General features: G+C 40.5%; 2 protein-coding genes across 2 annotated transcripts in view; one reads left to right on the top strand and one right to left on the bottom strand.

Moving 5' to 3' along the window:
- Nucleotides 1–2,095: 2,095 nt before the first annotated feature.
- On the bottom strand, nucleotides 2,096–21,142 carry TFB2M (transcription factor B2, mitochondrial). The gene is made up of 8 exons (XM_032317527.1): nucleotides 20,685–21,142; nucleotides 19,760–19,848; nucleotides 13,302–13,455; nucleotides 12,921–13,069; nucleotides 9,375–9,464; nucleotides 7,415–7,477; nucleotides 4,223–4,395; nucleotides 2,096–2,958 (listed from the first exon to the last, which is right to left on the bottom strand). Exons 1-8 carry the CDS (start codon nucleotides 20,995–20,997, stop codon nucleotides 2,784–2,786), a joined length of 1,206 nt encoding a protein of 401 aa, XP_032173418.1. The 5' UTR covers nucleotides 20,998–21,142; the 3' UTR covers nucleotides 2,096–2,783.
- Nucleotides 21,143–21,264: 122 nt separating this feature from the next.
- Nucleotides 21,265–21,922, top strand: part of CNST (consortin, connexin sorting protein) — a 113,737-nt gene continuing 113,079 nt past the window's right edge. The window contains exon 1 of the mRNA XM_032317524.1: nucleotides 21,265–21,522. The gene's annotated coding sequence lies outside the window, so the exon portion shown is untranslated. The remainder of the gene's footprint in view (nucleotides 21,523–21,922) is intronic.

Raw genomic sequence — 21,922 nt, forward strand, 5'->3', positions numbered from 1 at the left:
TCCTCCTCAAGGGAGATATGCTTTTGGTGATACATTATCAGATAATTATAGAAGGCCACGAAGTTAAATCCTTTTCTTTCATCTTGCACACGCAAAACCAAGGTTCAGATGATTAACTTGTTAAATGCCATTTTATGATTTCGTGATGAGAATGAGCGGTAATATCCCACAATAACAGAAAACTTTTTTTTTAGTCCTACAATATAAAACATGACTATTTTGGTCCCAATCACTTTCTAAATTTACACTGACTGTGTTCTTACATATTCTAGAGAAACACTTCTATTTTCTTATTGGAAAGTTATCAATATTCCAGAAACAAGTACACAAAAAGAACCTTAAATACCATTGAGCGTCTCCTGTCGTAATGATTCAAGCTCTCAGCTCTGCTGTCTTGAGCCACCGTGATCTTACCTAGAATTAACTGTATGGATAGCTAGTTCTCCTTACAGTAAAAATTCCTCAGGGGCGCCTGGGTGGCTCAGTGGGTTAAAGCCTCTGCCTTTGGCTTGGGTCATGATCTCAGGGTCCTGGGATTGAGCCCTGCATCGGGGCGGGGGGAGAGGGTCTATGCTCAGCAGGTCTATGCCTGCTTCCTCCTCTCTGCCTACTTGTGATCTCTGTCAAATAAATAAATAAAATCTTTTAAAAAGACAAAACAACAACAACAAAAAAGAACAAAACTTCTTTGGAGATACCAGGCATGCTCCCATGATTCCTGTGAGCATTCTTTTCTTTTTTTTTCTTTTTTTTTTTTTTTTAAAAGACTGATCATCTTCTTTTTTTTTTTTTTTTTAAAGATTTTATTCATTTTTTTGACAGACAGAAATCACAAGTATGCGGAGAGGCAAGCAGAGAGAGAGACGAGGAAGCAGGCTCCCCGCCGAGCAGAGAGCCCGATGCGGGGCTCGATCCCAGAACGCTGGGATCATGACCTGAGCCGAAGGCAGAGGCTTTAACCCACTGAGCCACCCAGGCGCCCCTTCTTTTTTTATTTAAAGATTTTATTTATTTGACAGAGAGAGACAGCAAGAGCAGGAACACAAGCAGGGGGAGTGGGAGAAGGAGAAGCAGGCTTCCCGCTGAGCAGGGAACGCGATGTAGGGCTCAATCCCAGGACCCTGAGATCATGACCTGAGCCGAAGGCAGATGCTTAATGACTGAGCCACCCAGGTGCCCCATCCTGTGAACATTCTGCTAAACTCATCAGATTTAGGTGAATTCAAACAAACCAGATGACCATTCATTATCCTTAGCCAGCCATGAGGCCCTTTGGCAAAATATCTCTGGGAGTGTTAAGCCCCAACTACCTGGTAGCAGGCCTTGCCATGGGAATCACCACCTCAGGTACCTTAATATTCATTTAGTTAAGAAGCGTCAGGAGAAATTTAGGCTGGAGGCAAAGGAGTGGAAGGAACAGTGAGAAGAAAGATATGGCAGATTATATAATGGCAGCATAGGAATTCTAGGAGAAAGAAGATTCCATTTCCAGCCAAGCTGAATTGCAGACCAATGACTATAGTAGGGAAGTCAGGAAGAACTGGTTTGGCTAAACGCTGCCAATCTGCCTTGCAAAAACTTACTAATAATATGCCTCAGGTATTACAAAGTATTATAATAGCAAACAAATCTGAGATTTCATATGTCTCAGTTAAAATCCAGTAGTTTCTTCAATGATCTAAGAAAACATTCCTTTTTTTTTTTTTTTTTAAAGATTTATTTATTTGTTTGACTGAGAGAGATCACAAGTAGACAGAGAGGTAGGCAGAGAGAGAGAGAGAAGCAGGCTCCCTGCTGAGCAGAGAGCCCAATGCAGGACTCGATCCCAGGACCCTGAGACCATGACCTGAGCCAAAGGCAGCGGCTTAACCCACTGAGCCACCCAAGAGCCCCTAAGAAAACATTCTTAATTCCATTTAGGTTCATGTAAAGGTCTAACGCAGATGAACTTTCTTGAGAACAAAAATTTAAGCAACTTTCGAATAAAACAAATCGAGTTACTCACTAAAAAAAGCACACTGACTGTACACAACAGAATTTAAAGTGAATAACTTAGGTTCAATAGTATTTCATTAGAGACCAACAAAACACAATATCTTATTACTTAAAATATTTTAATTTCTAAAAAGTATAAGCCATATTAAAATTGAAATAATTTTATTGTACAGTACTGGACAATATAATTGAACAACCTGAAAAATAAACAAACCACTTAAAACCATTTTAATTTACTTTCTAAGCTTAACAATGTACAAATTCTTTTGCCCTCCAGGAGGAAGCAAAAATCAACAGTGAAAGTGGAATATTTAAGTTAATTCAATGTAAGGTATTTGGACAAAGGGATTTTCTTTTTTAAAGTAAGCTCTACACCCAACGTGGGGCTTAAACTCACAACCCTGAGATCAAGTCACACTACTGACTGAGCCAGCCAAACACCCTTGGCCAAAGGGATTTTTTAAAACTAAGTTTTATCTGGCAATATTCTACAACTAGCAGTATGTCCACAGTTGATAGGAATTTAAAACAAAACAAATGCAATCTAATCAAATCCACAATTAAAAGAAGTTTTCATTTTATTTTTTGTGAATGAAATAGCAGCCATGGTTTTATCTAATTTGCTAAAAGTATCACCTTCAAAAGAAATTACCTGCCCAATCTGCAAAACAAGAATAGTTATCTTCTGTTGAAAGACTGGAAGCTTTTCAAACTTAGTTCTCTCCCATCTGTGCCGTAACTTCCAAATAAACCAATGGCTCCAGCTAATGTGTGGGCAGTCAAGTACCCTACACGATCATTTCTTCCATGCAATCATCGAATAGCCACCTACAAGATTCTTTGAAATACTCTATAGTTTCAAAAAGCTGTTTAAAGTCTTGAGGGTACAGATCTGTTATTTTCATGTCTCCATGTTTCCCCATTTCCTTCAATATAGCCGTTGCATTAACTGGACTCAATAACCTGCAAACGAAACACAAAGTAAATCTGCTTAATTCCTTTTTATAATCGCAGTAAATATTGGTAGAAATGGTTTCTATGCCCCATTTAAAATGCTTAACTTAGGGGCGCATGGGTGGCTCAGTGGGTTAAAGCCTCTGCCTTCGGCTTAGGTCATGATCCCAGAGTCCTGGAATCAAGCCCCGCATCAGGCTCTCTGCTCAGCAGAGAACCTGCTTCCTCCTCTCTCTCTGCCTGCTTCTCTGTCTACTTGTGATCTCTGTCAAATAAATAAATAAAACCTTTAAAAAAAAAAAAGATAAAATGTATAACTTATGGATATATAATTAATCTTATTTGTTTTAAGAGCTTGCATATAATGTATAGCTTTTATTATCATTTCTAAAGTTTCACGGCTTACCTGTCACGAAAAAAGCAAATTTGGGCTTTAACACATTCTCAATTCTAAAACAACATTCTAGTTTAATATTGCCCTTCGAAAATATTCTGCCTACCTCTTTCATCTGTTAACTCTCTTTGCAAAAACAATCTTAACTCCATTTAGGTCCATGGAATAGTTCAGTAAGTACAAACAGCAGAAACTGGAATCCAGCAGATTTCGAAGACGGAACAGTTTTTACCCCTTCATGTAATAATTACTGGTGAATAAATTATAAAGTAGAAAACTGCCTTATTTATTAGCCTGGCAAGAAACCATCAGTGAGCCTCTGACAATAACAACTGAACAAGTTTCATATGTTGGTGGAAACTATTTCCAATATCTTTTGATTTTGAATGGAATCCTGGTGACAGGTGTAAACATGCTTTTAATTCAGAGATCACCAAGGGAATTTTAAACAATTTTTCACCACATTTTACCTATTTACTGCTTAATTTCCTATAGTCTTTTTTTTTAAGGTAGGCTCCAGGTAGAGCTTGAACTCACAACCCCAAGATCAAGACCTGAGCTGAAATCGAGTCAGAAGCTCAACTGACTGAGCCACCCAAGTGTCCCAATTTCCTATGTTCTTGATATTTTCATTTAAAATAGCCTATTTAAATGAAAATGAAAATATCAAGAATATAGGACTATATGGAAAACTGAATTTTATTTTTCTTAAAATGTGCACCGGGGAAGGAAGTGTTGTGAAGAAACAGATGAGTGACAACATGGTACCTGACTCTGTTACTCAAGATATAGACAAGATCCAGAAGATAGACCTTTAACATGAAAGTATGATTCTTCTATTAAATTGCTTTTATACTTGCTTTTATTCTTCTTACTTACTGTAAATGGTCCATTAGTCTGAAATTGCGCTTCATAAAACACTGCTTTAACATGTGAAAAAATATATCATAGTTAACAGATGTTAAATTTTCTGTAAATAAATTCTCAAGAGGAGTCAGTTGAATTAAACACATGTTTTCTTCTACTTGTTTATCTGTTTGTGCTAATGGATTCTGGAAAGAGAAGAAAATAGTGTTAGTCATAAAATACTACCAGAGCAAGAGGGGGTTTGCTTACTCATTCAAGCTAGTTGTTGGAAGGGACAACTACCATACACTCTGAGCGCTCCTGTACACTCTTGCTGGGTGTGCCTAGAATGCAAGGCCCTAAGCACTGTTCACCTGGGCAGTTTCTCTGGGTTGTCTGCAGCAGGCCACCATGAGGGGTGAGATAATGGCTCTATCAAGGACAAAGAGAAGCATGCTTCATGTTTGCTATAAAAGAAGTGGATTCTCCCAGCTCTGTGTTTGAGCTTCAATGCAAGCCCCAGCATGTACTGAGGAACATCACGTTACCCCATGGGAGGTGGGGGCAGTAAAGTCCTTTGTGTGATCCAGGAGTCTATCTGTGGGCAGTATCCATGGACGAGTAACAGCTTATTAACTTTGAAGAAGGCTAAAATCAAATCCCAACCAGTACACTAACACGTATGGAATTTCTTCTATATTTGAGACACAACACCAGAACCTAAGGATAAAAAGGCATTATTGACTTATAATTTTCCCTTGGATATTTAAAAAACTATGGGGTTATGAACTATGGTTCACGGCCTGCCTGTTTTTGTATAGTCTGGATCTAAGAATGGTTTTTACCTTTGTAAATCATTGTTTAAAGAAAAAAAAAAAAAAAAGAAAAAAAAAAGAAAAACAAAAAGCAAAAACAAGGAATAAGACAGAGGCTATTATGTGGGCTATAAAGCATACAACATTTGCTGCTTGGCCCTTTACTGAGAAAATCAGCTAACCTGCTCTAGTGTACCATATTTGGATTTCTTTAAAAAGCACATGCCTTGGGACGCCTGGGTGGCTCAGTTGGTTAAGCAGCTGCCTTCGGCTCAGGTCATGATCCCGGCGTCCTGGGATCGAGTCCCACATCGGGCTCCTTGCTTGGCAGGGAGCCTGCTTCTCCCTCTGCCTCTGCCTGCCATTCTGTCTGCCTGTGCTCGCTCTCTCTCCCTCTCTCTGACAAATAAATAAAATCTTAAAAAAAAAAAAAAAAAGCACATGCCTTAATGTAAGGTTAAGATGTCTTTTCCCTCAGAAATTACCCCTCAGAAAGCACAGAGGCCTTACGTTAAGTCCTTTGGAAATCTCATATATTAGCTAGTGATCCCTTATTTATTTCTCTAACTACATATACACACACATATGTATGTACATACACTTTTTTTAGTATATATACTCTTTGTGGAAGACCTATTGCCTGAAAAGGAAACTTTCAATAATTTTCGTTTCTAGTTTTGGATGCTTACAGTTGAAGGAATTAGTTTAAAAAAAAAAAAAAAAGGAAGATAATGAAATTCAAAAAATATTTAGTAATTATTAATTAGAGAGGGAGATAACCTCATACCATAAAGTGTTGTATGTTGTTGTTAATAAGAGTTTTGAAGGGGACTTCAAAAAGCAAGCTGGCGGGGGTACCTGGCAGGCTCAGTTGGTAGAGCATGTAATTCTTTGGGGTTGTGAGTGCAAGCCCCAGGTTGGGCAACCCCAGTTATTTAAAAATTAACTAATTAATTAAAAAAAAAGGGAAACTGGTGGATAGCTTTGTAGTTACAGATAACAGACTTGATAAATAGGGAAGAAAAAACTGTCTTGGTGTTAAATGGATAGCTATTTGTAGCTTAGGAAAAAAGTTCCAGTGATAAAAATATGGCTTCCAAAAAGTGGAAAATCCAGAACAACTTGGATGGAAATAAGAATAACGTGCTCTGAAAACTGTTAAATGTCTCAAAGTGACTCTGCAGCAATTAAGAGCATGCTGGTATCAGAGACACAGGTGGAACATCTGAATCCAATTCTCTCAGGAAACATGGCGTCTGGTTATCTTCCTTTCACCCCTAAAGTCTGTATGTTTGGGGACCTGGGTGACTCAGTGGGTTAAGCCTCTGCCTTCGGCTCAGGTCATGATCTCAGGGTCCTGGGATCGAGCCCCGCGTCGGGTTCTCTGCTTGGCAGGGAGCCTGCTTCCTCCTCTCTCTCTGCTTGCCTCTCTGCCTACTTGTGATCCTCTCTGTCAAATAAATAAATAAAACCTTTAAAAAAAAAAAAAAAAGTCTGTATGTTTAAGTTAGCCAAAAAAACCTTTTTTAGTTTTTGCTCTCGTCAGTGAAAAAATGATAGTTTGTGATATATAGGAATTTTTACTTTGCGGACATTTGGATAAGTTCCTAATGGACTTAAGCCAAAATAAATTACTCTGATTCTATCTTGTGACGCTACAAAAATATGCTTATGGAGAGTGAAATAGAGCTAAAACCTCAGTGATCACAACAATGACCACTGAAAAGTCAGATCATTTTTAAATCGATCGCTTTCTTTTTTTTCTTTCAGTGGCAAGAATGAGAATAAAAACTGAAGTAAGTAGGCAAATGGGGCCTTTCAGACTGAAGTTAAACTTTGGATTGTTTTTTAAAATTCAGCTACTTCATTCCAATTTTGCTACAAGTCCCCCTGATATAAAGTAAACAGAAGATCACTTTATAATATCAACACTTTGGTTCTATAAAAAGGGGAAAACACAAACAAAAGCCTCAACTTCTGGGTAAGAAATAAGACATACCGGTTTATGAACACAATCATTATAAACAGTAATAACAGTAATACGACACACCTCTGACTTTTAAAATTACATCTTTAGTTTATCAAATTAGATGAACAATGTATTAGATGACTGTATTTTCCAAACTTGGGATGTATCCTCATTTTAAGAGATAGAGATGGAAGTCAAATTCTGTTTGCGCCTATTACTCTAGTATCTGCTGAATAATCAGCTGAAAATTACAATTCTCCTCCAAAATAATTTGAATTTATTAAAAGCAGTAAGGTAGGTTTGAAAGAACATTTCCAAATATTGTTAAAGTAGATATTTAAATAAATACAGAATACCAGACAATCTTAAAAAAACAAAACAAAACAAAACAAAACCAGGATGTTCCATTTAGAGGGAAAAGAAAAGGGTATTCATTCTTACCTTATTCTTCAACTTTTCCTGTCCCCCACTGTGGCGGTATACGCCAAACGAGGACCAAGGCTCCTTGAGGGAAGGTAAACAAAACCAAAAACATTTTAGTTCTCTTCAAAGTGTCCTGAATTATTACTGCCTCTAAACAACAGAATGAATTAAATTCAAGTCACCATTCTAACTGGACTTAAGAAAAACAACATGGAATAGTTAAATCATAACCTTTCCTCTTCTTTCTCTCTTTCTCTGACAGACAGAGAACACAAGTAGGCAGAGAGGCAGGCAGAGGGGGTGGGGGAAGGAGGCTCTCTGCGGAGTAGAGATCCCAATGTGGGGCTCAATCCCAGGACCTTGAGATTACGATCTGAGCCGATGGCAGAGGAACAACCCACTTAGCCACCCAGATGTCACTTCCTCTTTTTTTTAAGATAAGTAGAGGAGAATCAAAGGGCTATCCTGACATTGCTGATCTCTTACTTACTTAGATAGAGTATCATCCTTAATATAATTACACAAATAGATCCTTAAGTTGGCTTAACAGCTAAGATTTCCATATTTTCATAATCAGATTAGGGGCCATCAAATCAACACTGACATTAATAAATGGCAAAAGTCAACACTGGGCCTTTGAAAATAAATACTACAGAACAAAAAAAGAGAAGACTCTACAGAAAGCTAAAGTCCTCAGGAGTCCTTTATGAAGAAACTAGCCGATAAGGAGAGGAGGGAGGCCCAGATAAAAAGCAACAGAATGAGAGATCACTGAGGTAACAAAAGATGAGGGACACCAAGCACGGCAGTACCAACGTTACATCGTACAAATGCAGGGTCAGTGTTGTGAACACAAATGTGAAAAGATCTGGGAATACAGGAAAAACAGTATAGGCATAACAGATACTAAGGACAAGGAACAGAGACTCAATCTAAGAACCTCATGCATTGGAGGAAAAAACAGAATTGGAACAAAAGCTAAGATTAAATGAGTAACATTCTAATGACTAAGTATGCACACTGAGGGGCTTAACTGGCTTCTGGATAACAACACTGAAGGGACTACATGGAGATACACATGATGAATTAATTAATTAGTTGATTAATTAATTTTAAAATATTTTATTTATTTATTTGACAGCGACACAGCGAGAGAGGGAACACAAGCAGGGGGACTGGGAGAGGGAGAAGCAGACTTTCTGCTGAGTTGGGAGCCCGATGCAGTGCTCGATCCCAGGACTCTGGGATCATGACCTGAGCCAAAGGCAGACGCTTAATGACTGAGCTACCCGGGTGCCCCTATAATGAGGTTTTTAACTGGCCACTGAAAACTTAGGAAAAATGTCTAGTGATAAGAGGAAAAAAACCCTTGTATTAGCTATTAAGTGAAGAAAAATAAGATACAAAATAATATAATCTTTACTATTTAAAGAAAACAAAACAAAACAAAACACAGGAAAAATAAAAGGCTACAAATAGGCCACAAATGTCAATAGTGACCTCTGGGTGGTGGAATTGTAGTGATGAGTCTTTAAAATTCTTTTCTTCTTTCCCTCTCTCTTTCTTTCTTGTCTTAAATTTTTATAATGAGCATATATTAATTTTATAATCAGAGAAAAATATAAACATTTGTGACAAAAACATAAGCACCAAGTTATCTTACTCTATTATCTTCAATAGCTGGGGAAAATAATAAAATTAATTTTTCATTTTTCTCCATTTCCTGGTCAAAAAATATAGCCTCTTTAAAAAACAATTAAGTTAAGGGCTGGTGGGCTGGGGTAACTGGGTGATGGTCATTAAGGAAGACACGTGATGTAATGAGCACTGGGTGTTTTATATAACTGAAGAATCACTGAACTCTACCTCTGAAACTAGTAATACATTCTAAGTTTATTAACTGAATTTAAATAAAATAAAATTTAAAAAATAAATAATAAAAGATAAAAATCAAGTTCTCTTTTGCAATTTTACTCACCACATGCAGAAGCTTAATATTACAAGCTACTTGCCAGAGCACACTTAATGCTTGATACAAGTGTGGATTTTGGGGATTTGCCACCAGTTTCTAGTAAAGGGAAAATAAAAGTTACATGTTTGCATAACCATAAGCAATCAAAACATAATTCTGAATCTTAAAAGTCATATCTTAATAATATTTAGAAATTAAAGAAAATTTGAATTGAAAATCTTAACCGTAACCATTTCAAAGAAGAGAAAATCCTTTTAAACTTCCATACTGAAATATATCATCATGTACACTTAAAATATAATGTATGTGAGACTGATTTCCTTTAGCCAAGCCCCCATCAGGGCAAAATCTTATTAAAGAAAAAAAATGAAACAAAAATGTACAATGACTCTGGAGAAGGACAAGTGTAGGTCAGAAGTATGTATCAAGTGGGCTAGTAAATTTTGAGTCAAGAATTATTCAGGCTGACACGTGAAGGACGAGCAGTTTCCACAGTGAATGAGTTTCCACAGTGAATGAGAACAGGACAGGACACTAAAAACGACACATGAAAAGGTCCATGGTAAAGACAGCACTAAAACATTTCCCCAGTAGCAAGATAAAAACTGATGAAGTGTTACCCGTTTCTCTTCTTGCAATCTTTTTTTTTAAAAAAAATATTTTATTTATTTATTTGGCAGAGAGAGAGCATGCACAAGCAGTGGGAGTGGCAGGCAGAGGGAGAGGGAGAAGCAGGCTCCCCACTGAGCAGGGAGCCCTATTTGGGGCTCGATCCCAGAGCTGAAGGCAGATACTTAACTGCCTGAGCCACCCAGGCTCCTCTTCTCGCAATCCTTCATGTATATAATGTATGTACAGCCTCAAGGTTCTGAGTCCCCTGATGCTTTCCACGGACAGTCACTATTTCTTTACTGAGTCTTGGTGAGTAAATCACCCTTTCATTTCTTATTCCACTACCCTAACCCATAACTCCTACATACACAGGAGCATCTCATGTTACTATGGATTAGAAGATTGATAAATGTGAAGCATTCTGAGCAGAAAAGAAACATTACTCTCAAGACATTTTATAAAGAACTTCAGAAGGCTCTTTAATTTCAGAGAGTAGAGTCTAAAAAACTCTAAATATCCCTGTTAAAATACATGAAATCAGCATGTATTTTAACAGTTGAAGGATATAAAAATCACACAAAAGTCAATCATATTTCTATACACTAACAATGAATAATCTAAAAAGTAAAATTGAGGAAACAACTCCATTTATAACAACATCCAAAAGAGTAAAATACTTAGGAATCAATTTAAAGAAGGAGGAGAAAGACTTGTACACTGAAAACTACAAAACACCAAAGAAAAATATTAAACACAAATGGAAAACAACATGTGTTCAGATTGGAAGACTGACCAATGTTTAAGTGTCAGTACTACCCAAAGTGATCGACAGAGTCAATGCAATCCATATCAAAATTCCAACAATGTTTTTTTCCACAGAAACAGGAAAATCCATCCTAAAATTCATATGGAATCTCAAGAGACACTGAATAGCCTAATGCAATGAAATAGAACATCCAGAAACAGACCCTCATGTGTATGACTAATGATGTTTTGACAATGGTACCAAGGCCATTTGATGGGGGACAGTCTTTTCAACAAAAGATGCTGGGAAAACTGGATACCCATATGCAAAAGAATGAAGTTGGACCCCTACCCAACACCATTAAAAAAAAGTAATTCAAGATGGATCAAAGACCAGAATATAAAAGCTGAAATTATAAAACTCTTAGAAGGAAACGTAAGAAAAAAAGGCTTCATGACATTGGATTTGACAGTGACTTCTTAGCTATGACACCAAAAGCACAGGCAACAAAAAGAAAAAATAGACAAACTGGACTTCATCAAAATTAAAAACTTTGGGACTCAAAGGACACAACAGTGTGAAACAGCAACTCATAAACGGGGAAAAAATATATGCAAATCACATATCTGAGCACGGGTTAATACTGAAAATATAGAAATAACTCCTTAAACTCAACAGAAAAAACAAAAAAACAACACAAAGAAAAGGGCAAAGGACTTTCATAGACATTCCTCCAAAGATGATATACAGTCTATAAGCACATGAAAAGATGTTCCACATCACCAGTCAAATCAAAGCACTACAACAGGTATTAAAAACAAAACAAAACAAAACAGGAAACAAGTGTTGGGGAGAGCATGGGAAATTGAAACTCTTGTGCATTCCTGGTAGGAATATAAAATGGTACAGACAATATGGAAAATAGTAGGGTGGGTCCTTAGAAAATTACAAAATTAAAAAAAAAATTAAAAATAGTATTGGAGTGATTGGTTGGCTTAGTAGATTAAACAAACATCTGCCTTTGGCTCAGGTCATAATCTAGGGGTCCTGGAATCAAGCCCCAGGTTGGACTCCCTGCTCAGCAGGAGTCTGCTTCTCTCTCTCACACTCTGTGTTCTCGCTCTCTCCACAAAAAACAAACAAACAAACAAATTTTTTTTTAAATTCTTTTTTTTTTTTAAAGATTTTATTTATTTATTTGACAGAGACCACAAGTAGGCAGAGAGAGAGAAGCAGGCTCCCTGCTGAGCAGAGAGCCCGATGCGGGACTCGATCCCAGGACCCTGAGATCATGACCTGAGCCGAAGGCAGGGGCCCAACCCACTGAGCCACCCAGGCGCCCCTAAAAAAAAAAAAATCTTAAGAAGATTCTCTCTTTCCCCCTGTTTGCATGCTTTCTCACCGCCCCCCCACCATCAAATAAAAAAAAAATCTTAAAGAAAAAAAAAGTATTGCCATAAGATCCGGTAATTCCACTTCTGGGTATACACTCAAAAGTACTGAAAGCCGGGACTGAAGAGGTATTTGTACACCAAAGTTCATGGCAGCATCATTCACAAGAACAATAAAGTAGAAGCAACTCAAATGTCCATTGACAGATGAATGGAAAAAGAAAAGATGGTGGGTGTATGTATCTATGTGTATATGTTTGTGTGTAAAAAATAAATAAATGTACACAAACACACACACACATACACGTATGCAATGGTGTATTTTTCAGCCTTAAAAAGAAAATGAAATTCTAACACATGCTTTGACCTGGATGAACCATAAAGGCTTTATGCTAAATGAAGTCAGTCAGACACTAACTACAATACTGAAGTACTTAGAATAGTCAAAGTCATTGAGACAGAAAGTAGGACAACGTTTACCAGAGGTTCAGGGTGAGGAGTAATGCTTAATTCTGTATGGGATGGTAAAAATGTGCTGAGGAGATAGATGGTGGTACACTTTATGACAATGTGAACTTAATGCCATGGAACTGTACACTTAAAAATGGTTAAAACAGTAAATATGTCATGTGTATTTAACCACAAAAAACCTCGAATCTAAAGAATGCTCTACAAAATTTAAAATCCATCTTAATACTCTCAAATGCCATGAGCTCAAGTTAAAGTCATTCAGATTAACACCACTCAGAGACAGATCACAAAACTCTTCCAAAACAAGTACATCAAGTACTTGTAACAACATACCTCATATTCTTTTTCAGTAATAAACATATTTAGTTCTACTCGTCCATAACTAAATATAGAAGTAGAAGAATACAGGTCATATAAAAGTTTCCAAAGTATCTTTTTCTCATTTTTTGATGGGAAGATTCCAACTACTCTTAATGGGGTATCTGTTAGGAATACAAGCAAAAATATTCGAGTAAATTGTTAAAATTTTTCCTAAAATCGTATTTTATTGAGTCAGACTAACTCTACAAGCTATATAAAATCAACTAAAATGACGCCTCGGCATCTTCCATGGCCATCCATGGAATTGCTCGGATTCAGTCTATGTGAGGCGAAAACCACAGTCACCTGAGAGCACCTGTCCACACACTCTACCACCCAGGCAGGACGCATTACCTTTTGACCAAGGAACTGCTTCTATTCCCAAATGCCGAAAAAGCGTTTCTGAAATCATAATGGGAGGTTTTACTATTCCAAAATTTCTAGGGTCCATTTTAAAGAAGTCACAGTAGACCACTTCTAGTTTTCCATTCATCTCTTTCTGCAGGGCCTGAAGAGAGACAGAGATAACAGGTTTAAAACTGTCAGTGTTAGGGAGACTTTGTACCCACTCAAAGATCGACTTCAAAAACTTTATCCTAAAACTTAAGAGTTAAGAGAACTTAATTAATGCCTGAAAAGCAATCAAAGTACAATATTACTGAGAAAAAGCCCCCAAGCCAAAAAACCTTCAACAAATTCTCACTTATCCTCTCACTTTCTCTACTTTTTCTCAGTGGCTTCAGCTACTCAGAAAGCGTCGAAAGCGTCCTCACACTCATCTGGTTGCTTAGTGGCAGCTGCCTGGAGTATCAGTGGAGACTGCGAGACCACACCTGGGCCCAGGCAGAGAGCCGCAACATCTGCTGGTTGTGGTCAGATGCTTCGGAGCAGAGGGGAAAAAAAATTATAAAAAAAATTTTTTTTTTAAAAGATTTTCTTTATTTATTTGACAGAGATCACAAGTAGGCAGAAAGGCAGGCAGAGAAAGGAGGAAGCAGGCTCCCCGCCGAGCAGAGTCTGATACAGGGCTTGATCTCAGGACCCTGGTATCATGACCTGAGCAGAAGGCAGAGGCTTTGACCCACCGAGCCACCCAGGTGCCCTCAAAACGATAAAAATATTAAAGTGAAATGCTAACAGTCCTGTTTTTACTAGAAGAGTTTAATTAGTCCTTTACCAGATGAACCTGGCTATACTCATCGTGTAGGTCACTTTCCCTTTTCCCCTTTATTTTTCATTTATGTTTTCTAAAGACAGAAGCAAATACAGGAGAGCTCCTTGTCTGCCATAAAAGAGGTCCGATATACCTCCATCTTTTCACTGCCCTGATGTGCTCATTCTGTTGTAGCACTGGACATCTTAGTAATGAGAGCAAGGGTTAGCGACAAGACTCCATAAACATAATTTGAAGACACAATAAACAAACAAACAAACAAACAAACAAACAGAAGTGGTCAATGGGACTTAAAATGCATTCTGAGATTCTCATGCACAGAAAATTCTATTGGTATATACCGAGGTTTCAAGAATTTGCAACTTAAAGTTATGAAATAAAAAACCCAATTTTTATTTTTAATGTCTATTTATTTTTTAAAAAGATTTTATGTATTTATTTGAAAGAGAGTGCATGCTCATGAGTGGGGGTGGGGGTAGGGGCAGAGGGAGAGGGAGAAACAGACTCCCCGCTGAGCAGGGAGCCCAAAGCTGGGCTCTATCTCAGGACTCCCAGAATCATGACCTGAGAAGCAGGCAGAGGCTTCACCAACAGCCACCCAGGTGCTCCAAAAACCTAATTTTCCTTAAGTGTTTGATTTCAACCTATAAATCTTATTTTATTTCTAAATCTAGTAAATTCTAATCATTTTTATGGAGAGCCTTGAGAAAGACTAGGGAAGGAACAGACTTGGGTAGAAATCAGGTACTTTTGGTCCTGTGAAGTTTGAGATTCCTCTTACATGAACCAGAGAATAGGAAGTGGAGATGCCAGGTGGGAAGCTGTAGACCTGAACAGGAAGATTAGTGGAGTAGTCCAGGGTAAAGTTATAAATTGGTAAAAATTTTGCTTGTTGGAGGTTATTAAAGCCAGGGGTACAGATGAGATCCCCTAAAGAGAAGCACAGAAGACGAGGCCTGAGGATGGAGTAACTCCAGAGTCTCACGAAAAGCTGGGAATAAGCCAAAAATGTACAGAAGAGAACCAGAGTGTGGTGTTATGACAGCTAGAGAAAAAGAACACTCACTTGATGCTTATCTTAAAACAGATTATCTTGAAATTCTTACAATTTGTTCTGTTTGGATAGCAACAAAATAACCTCAGAAGTTATTCAAGAGTCCTATTTTAACCTTTGTAACTAAGAAAAGCTAATGAATTTTGGCTTGATAGAAATGTAAAAGGAATGTATACATTCAGACTTTGTCCCACTCCTATTCTGAAAGTATGTTTTTGTTTTTGCACCTGTTACATACCATGCAATAATGGGAAAATGATATAACAGCCAGAACTCCAGAATAATTTAGTTCTATAATAATAGTGAAATCACATTTAAAAACCCAACTGCATTTAGGATTCAAACCCAGGAAGCACAGGGCAACAGGGTGGCTCAGATGGTTGGGCATCTGCCTTTGCTCAGGTCATGATCTCAGGGTCCTGGGATCAAGTCCCACATTGGGCTCCCTGCTAAGAGGGGTGTCTGCTTCTCATTCTCCCTCTGCTCCCCCTGCTTGTGCTCTCTCACTCTCTCTGTCAAATAAATAAATAAAAACAAAATTAAAAAACAAAACAAAAACAAAAACAAACAAACCAGGAAGCACAGTTCATCTTATTTAAATTGCAGCAAGAGGGGCACCTGGGTGACACAGTTGATCAAGCATGCTCTTGATTAGGGCTCAGGTCATGATCTCTGGGTCATGAGATCAAGCCCCACATTGGGCTCCATGCACAGCCAGGAGTCGGCTTGTGATTCTCTCCCTTGCCCTCTGCCCCTCCCCCACCACCCCCGCTCTCTCTAAAATAAATAAAATGTTTAAAATAAAACCAAATTGCAACAAGATCCTTTTTTTTTTTTTTTAAAGATTTTATTTATTTATTTGACAGACAGAGATCACAAGTAGGCAGAGAAGCAGGCAGAGGGAGAGAGAGGAGGAAGCAGGCTCCCTGCTGAGCAGAGAGCCCGATGTGGGACTCGATCCCGGGACGCGAGATCATGACCTGAGCCGAAGGCAGCGGCTTAACCCACTGAGCCACCCAGGCGCCCGCAACAAGATCCTTTACCAGTGGGCATTAATGTCTCTATTTTATATATGAGAAAAACCAAGGTCAAACAGATTAAATTACTTAATTGCCCAAGGGTCCTGAAGGGTAGCAGTGATGTCTAGGGCTGACTTCAGCCTGACTTGAAAAGACTGAGTTCTATCTCTGCTGAAATACCACACCATTTGCCACAAAAGCTGAGGGCTCTTCAACTGAACATGCACAGCTCTTTCTACAACAGTAGTTCTCATTTCCAAAAAGGAATATATCATGATTTATTATTACAGAACACAATTTGAAAACTTATCTCTAGCACATCCAGATAGAAAAACTGCTCCTGCTTGAAACACTGTTCATGTGGAGCCCTACGAATTTTATTAGAGAGGGTGGGGGTTCTAATGTTAAACAAAAATTCTGAGTTGAGCATCATCCTTGAAAATTTTTTCAGTTTTTAGGAGCAAAACTCTGGGTGGCTAGAAGCATTGTAGGCTGAGAGCACCGCTTTAAAGCTGTGATTTACAGGGGCGCCTGGGTGGCTCAGTGGGTTAAAGCCTCTGCCTTCGGCTTGGGTCATGATCCCAGAGTCCTGGGATCGAGCCCCGAATTGGGCTCTCTGCTCACCAGGGAGCCTGCTTCTGCCTCTCTCTCTGCCTGCCTCTCTGCCTACTTGTGATCTTTGTCTGTCAAATAAATAAATAAAATCTTAAAAAAAAAAAAAAGCTGTGATTTACAGCCACAAGACTTCTATTTATTTCATTTTTTTAAAAGATTTATTTCAGAGAGAGACATCACATGCACCCACACATACAAGCAGGGGGAGGGGCAAATGAAGAGAATCTTCAAGCTGACTCCCCACTGAGCGAGCAGTCCTACTCAGGGCTTTATCTTACAACCCTGAGATCACGACCAAAGCCAAAACCAAGAGTTGGACACTTAACTGACTGAGCCACCCAGGATCCCAACAAAACGTCTACTTAAATGGTTATTTCTCTTTTATTCTGGCAAATAGATGAATTCACATTAAACCTTATCTGAATGGCTTTTCCCTGTCATAATGATGGTTAATAAGAGTGGATACCTCCTGAGGGCTGAACTTAAGTTAGTGCTGAGGGGAGAGGGTGGGGGGTTAGAAAGAAGCTGAAAGCTGGAACTGGAACATCGTCTTAGTTCTAACCAAAGACTGGATCTGATCAGAGATTGATCTGGTGTTTACTCTGCAGTTTCAGAAACACTTATGACGAGTATTCCTGTATTTGTTATAGGAAACTTATGCGTGTCATGAACTTTCTAGCCCCCATGATTCCATTTTTCATGGAATCATGGATTTCAAATTAACACGAATCTTGATCTTCCAAGAAAGCCAACTACTGTGTTACTGGTAAGAAACTAAATAGACATTTTTTAAAAAGATTTTATTATTTATTTGACAGAGAGAAAGACAGTGAGAGCAGGAACACAAGCAGGAGGACTGGAAGAGGAAGAAGCAAGCTTCTAGCTGAGCAGGGAGACCGATGTGGGGTTTGATCCCAGGACCCTGGGATCATGACCTGAGCTGAAGGCAGACGCTCAAGGACTGAGCCACCCAGGAGCCCATAAATAGACAGTTTAATGCTTTTTAATTGTTTTGTGAACATGCAGATTAACCTTCAAACACAGGCCTTGGGGCACTTGGATTGCTTAGTCAGTTGAGTGTCCAACTGTTTGATTTCAGCTCAGGTCATGATCTCAGAGTCTTGAGATCGAGCCCTGGCTCAGGCTCTAAGCTGGGCAGGGAACCTGGTAAAGATTCTCTCTCTCTCTCTCTCTCTCTCTCTCTCTCTCGCCCCTCAAAAACAAAACTAATCCTTTTTAAAAAAGATCAAAATAGGGGCACCTGGGTGGCTCAGTGGGTTAAAGCCTCTGCCTTCGGCTCAGGTCATGATTCCAAGGTCCTGGGATCAAGTACCTGCATCAGGCTCTCCGCTCAGTAGGGAGCCTGCTCCCCATCCCCTGCCTACTTGTGATCTGTCAAATAAATAAAATCGTAATAAATAGATAAATAGATAAATAAAAAGATAAAAATAAAAACTATTTTGTTTCTAATTCCCGAGGTGAAATTGAAATTGCAGATGGCTGTGGTGACTAAATCACACTTCATGATCTTTCTTCAATTTTGTGTTCTTTTCTCTTCATGCTTTTTTGGGATCCCAGAAGATTCAGCATCAATTAAATAATCTGGCTAAACCCCTAAATTTCTGGGGCACCTGACTGGCTCACTTGGTTAAGCACCTGCCTTAGGCTCAGGCCATGATCTCAGGGTCCTGGGATCCAGTCCCACATTGGGCTCCCTGCTCCGCTCACCTTCTCTCTCTCTCTCCCTGCTTGTGCTCTCTCTCTCTCAAATGAATAAATAAATTTTTCAAAAAGATTTTATTTATTTGACAGACAGAGATCACAAGCATGCAGAGAGGCAGGCAGAGAGAGAGGAGGAAGCAGGCTCCCTGCCGAGCAGAGAGCCCCAAGCGGGCTTGATCCCAGGACCCCGAGATCATGACCGGAGCTGAAGGCAGCGGCTTAACCCACTGAGCCACCCAGGCGCCCCAATAAATAAAATCTTAAAAAAAAAAAAAAATCCTTAGTTCTTTTCAAATCTGTCAGTTGTAGGATAACAACCATCTAACATGCATCGTTTTATTTAAAAAATAAACAACTGGATTTGGTGGACATTTTCATAATTTTTTGTTGTCACCCTGCACTTTTTTAGAAGATTTATTTATTTGACAGAGATTGAGAGAGCACAAGCAAGGAGAGCGGCAGGCAGAGGGACTCTCCTCCAAGCAGGGAGCTCAATACGGGGTTCGATCCCAGGACCCTGAGATCATGACCCGAGCCAAAGGCAGATGCTTAACTCATTGAGCCACCCAGGCGCCCCTTGTCCGGCACTTTTAAATACCATTATATGTGGTTTCAGGAATTTGGCACCAGAAGTACAAATTTCCTAAACTAATCTAGAGACTCAGGAGGGAGAGGAAAGAGAAGGGAAGAGGCTGGCGGTGAGACAAGGTATTTCTGGTTCACATTAACAGTGAAGCTTATATGTCTGCCATATAAGCAGGAGAATTCACTGAAAAACCCATTTGGATAATGCTTTCCCCACATGCTACTGTATTTGACCATACCAAACCTTTCTTGCCTCTGAAACCCTAAATCCAGAGTTAACATAGTCCTGTTAACCTAGATTCTAAGTTCACAGAAAGCAGAGGCACAGGATACCCTACCAGAGATAAGGAAACAAGCCTAGAGATGTCAAGTTACACACTGTTCAAAGTCCCCCAACGAGTCTGCAGCAGAGACAGAATCAGAGAACAAGTCTCAGAACTCCAGTATTTCAGTCATTCAACAAGCACTGATAGCTCTATGATACTAATTACGCTATGTTCTAGTCATGAGGGATAAAATATATTTACAGCAAGGCCCCCCAAAGTGATTCTATAAAAATAAATTGGGTGTTTAATTTTCCCTTCCCTAAATACTCAAAGATAGCTAGCTGAACAATAAATTAGTTTAGAAACTAAAAGTATACCTCCAAATGTGGAAGAAAAGTTCTGTTACTTTCAAGGGCAATCACCTTGGCCTTGCTTTCAAGCAATGCTTGAGTCAGGATTCCAGGACCTAGTGTTATTAACAGAAGGAATAAGTTTATTTGCAAAAGAAACAACTTTTCTCAATATCGACTAGTGTCGCTGTTTCACACGTATTACTTAATTCTGATCCTCACAACATTCCCAAAGAAGATACTACACTCCTCATTTACACACAGGAAACCTGGGGATTACATAAAAATCATTTGACTCTACCATCACAACTGATAAATGATGCTGCTTGGCTTTGAATCTATTCTGTCAAAGCCAAAGCCTCTTAATCACAATGTTTTACTGACCCAGGAAAAACAAACAAAGTTGCCTTTAGCATACCACTTATTCATGGACTCTAACCAGGAAAAGATACTGTCAAACCTAAACAGAACTGACTCAGGACAAGCCGTGCTCCTTTAAAAAAAAAAAAAAGTACTTTCTGCAGGGGTGTCGGGGGTGGAGCATGCGACTCTGGATCTCCTGGTCATAAGTTCGAGCCCCGCGTTGGATATAAAGATTACGTAAGAAATAAAATAAAATCTTTACCAAAAAAAAAAAAGCACCTTTCAGAAAGTCTATACATCTTACGTTCTAGGCCTCCTGCTAGGATCTCTAGGAGGAGTATGTGAAAGACAGAAGTTCTTTGGGGAGGGACTTGCAAGTATTTTGAGGAGACAGTAAAATCTAGGAGCACGTTTTATCAAATGCTGCGTGAAGTGCAAACCGCTGCGGAAATATTTCCTGGTGTCACGACCGGGACCGAACATCCCAGCTGCTCCAAGGGGTCATGTCTTAAACGGGCCCCCACGGGCGGTGGAGAGAAGGTGGCACGAGCGATGAACTCCAAGGAAAGGTGGTCCCCGGCCGACTCACCTGGATTGCACTCCAGGAAGAGCTGGTCAGGGCTTTTCGCCTCTTCCTTCAGGATCCGCACCAAGGTCGTGGCCAGGTTCGGATTGGTTATGTAACTCTTGCGCTCTGAGCGGTACTTGGGCAACCACGAGTTTGAGTCTTTGAAGCCCTGACGGGGCACCGGCTTCGGCTGGAGGTCAGCCAAGCCCCGGCGGTGCCCCGCGGGGACGCCCCTCCACCTCGTCGCTCCAGACCCCCACGCGCAAAAGCGACCAGCACCGGCCAAGGCTGAGAGCGTCAGCCGCCGGGGGAGCCCTGCCACCGGGACCGACATCTTCAGCCTCTACGGTCTGTCCCAACGTCCCCGGAGAGCGTCACACCGCCAGCCGGCTCCGTACAGAGCACTCCACGTGTAACATCTCCCCAAAACCAGACTAGGCCCGGGGCGACAAGACACTACAAACTGCGCATGCGAACGGTCCCTTCTTCTTGCCATTTCTCTCACTTCCGTTTCCGTCCGGGTGAGCCTCCCGGGGACTGTGAGTGGACGGACGAAGAGAGAGACGGACCATCCGGGTTGTGGCTGGGCTGGTACTCTATGGTAGTCCGTCCCCCTACGCTTCCTCTCTAGCCGCTCGAGCTCTATGCTCCGCGGTCGCGGGCCGCCCGCCGCCAGCCGGCCAGCGGGGAAGGGTGCGCAGAGGGAGGCGGGGCGGGAAGGCAAGAGGTGTCTCCTCCACCCGAGCGGCGGGAGACCCGAGCAGGCTCTGTGACAGCTCTTCGGCCGCCATGTCAGCGAGCGGGGCTGGAAACAGACCCGGCGTCCAGCCGTAGCCCTGCGTTCGCCTCCGACTCCCAGGTGAGGAGAGGAAGAGCGGGATGCGGGGCGCCGGCCGGCGGGCGGCCGCCGCGGGAAACCCCCCGGGACCCCGTCGCTCCTCCCCCGGCGCCCCGCGCAGCGGCTGCGCTCCCGGCGCGGGGCTGCCCGGTGCCCTCCGCGCTTGCCCGCGCGCCTCCGGTGGCTGCAGCCCGCTGTCTGTGCGGCGCTCGCCCCCCGCCGCTGCCCCGGCTCCCCACCCCGGGGACCGTCCTTGTTTGCCTTCTTACCTGTCCCCTCCGCCGCCCCCGAGAACCGCCCGGGGTCTCCCATCCGTACCTCCCTCTGGGCCGGGATCTCCCTTAGTCTTTATTTTTAATTTGCGGGTTGAACAGATTTAAAGTTAAGGCTTTTATAAAAATCAAGGTTTAAAAGCGTTAAA

The sequence above is a fragment of the Mustela erminea genome, chromosome 17 (assembly GCF_009829155.1).
Source record: "Mustela erminea isolate mMusErm1 chromosome 17, mMusErm1.Pri, whole genome shotgun sequence".
Lineage (NCBI taxonomy): Eukaryota > Metazoa > Chordata > Mammalia > Carnivora > Mustelidae > Mustela > Mustela erminea.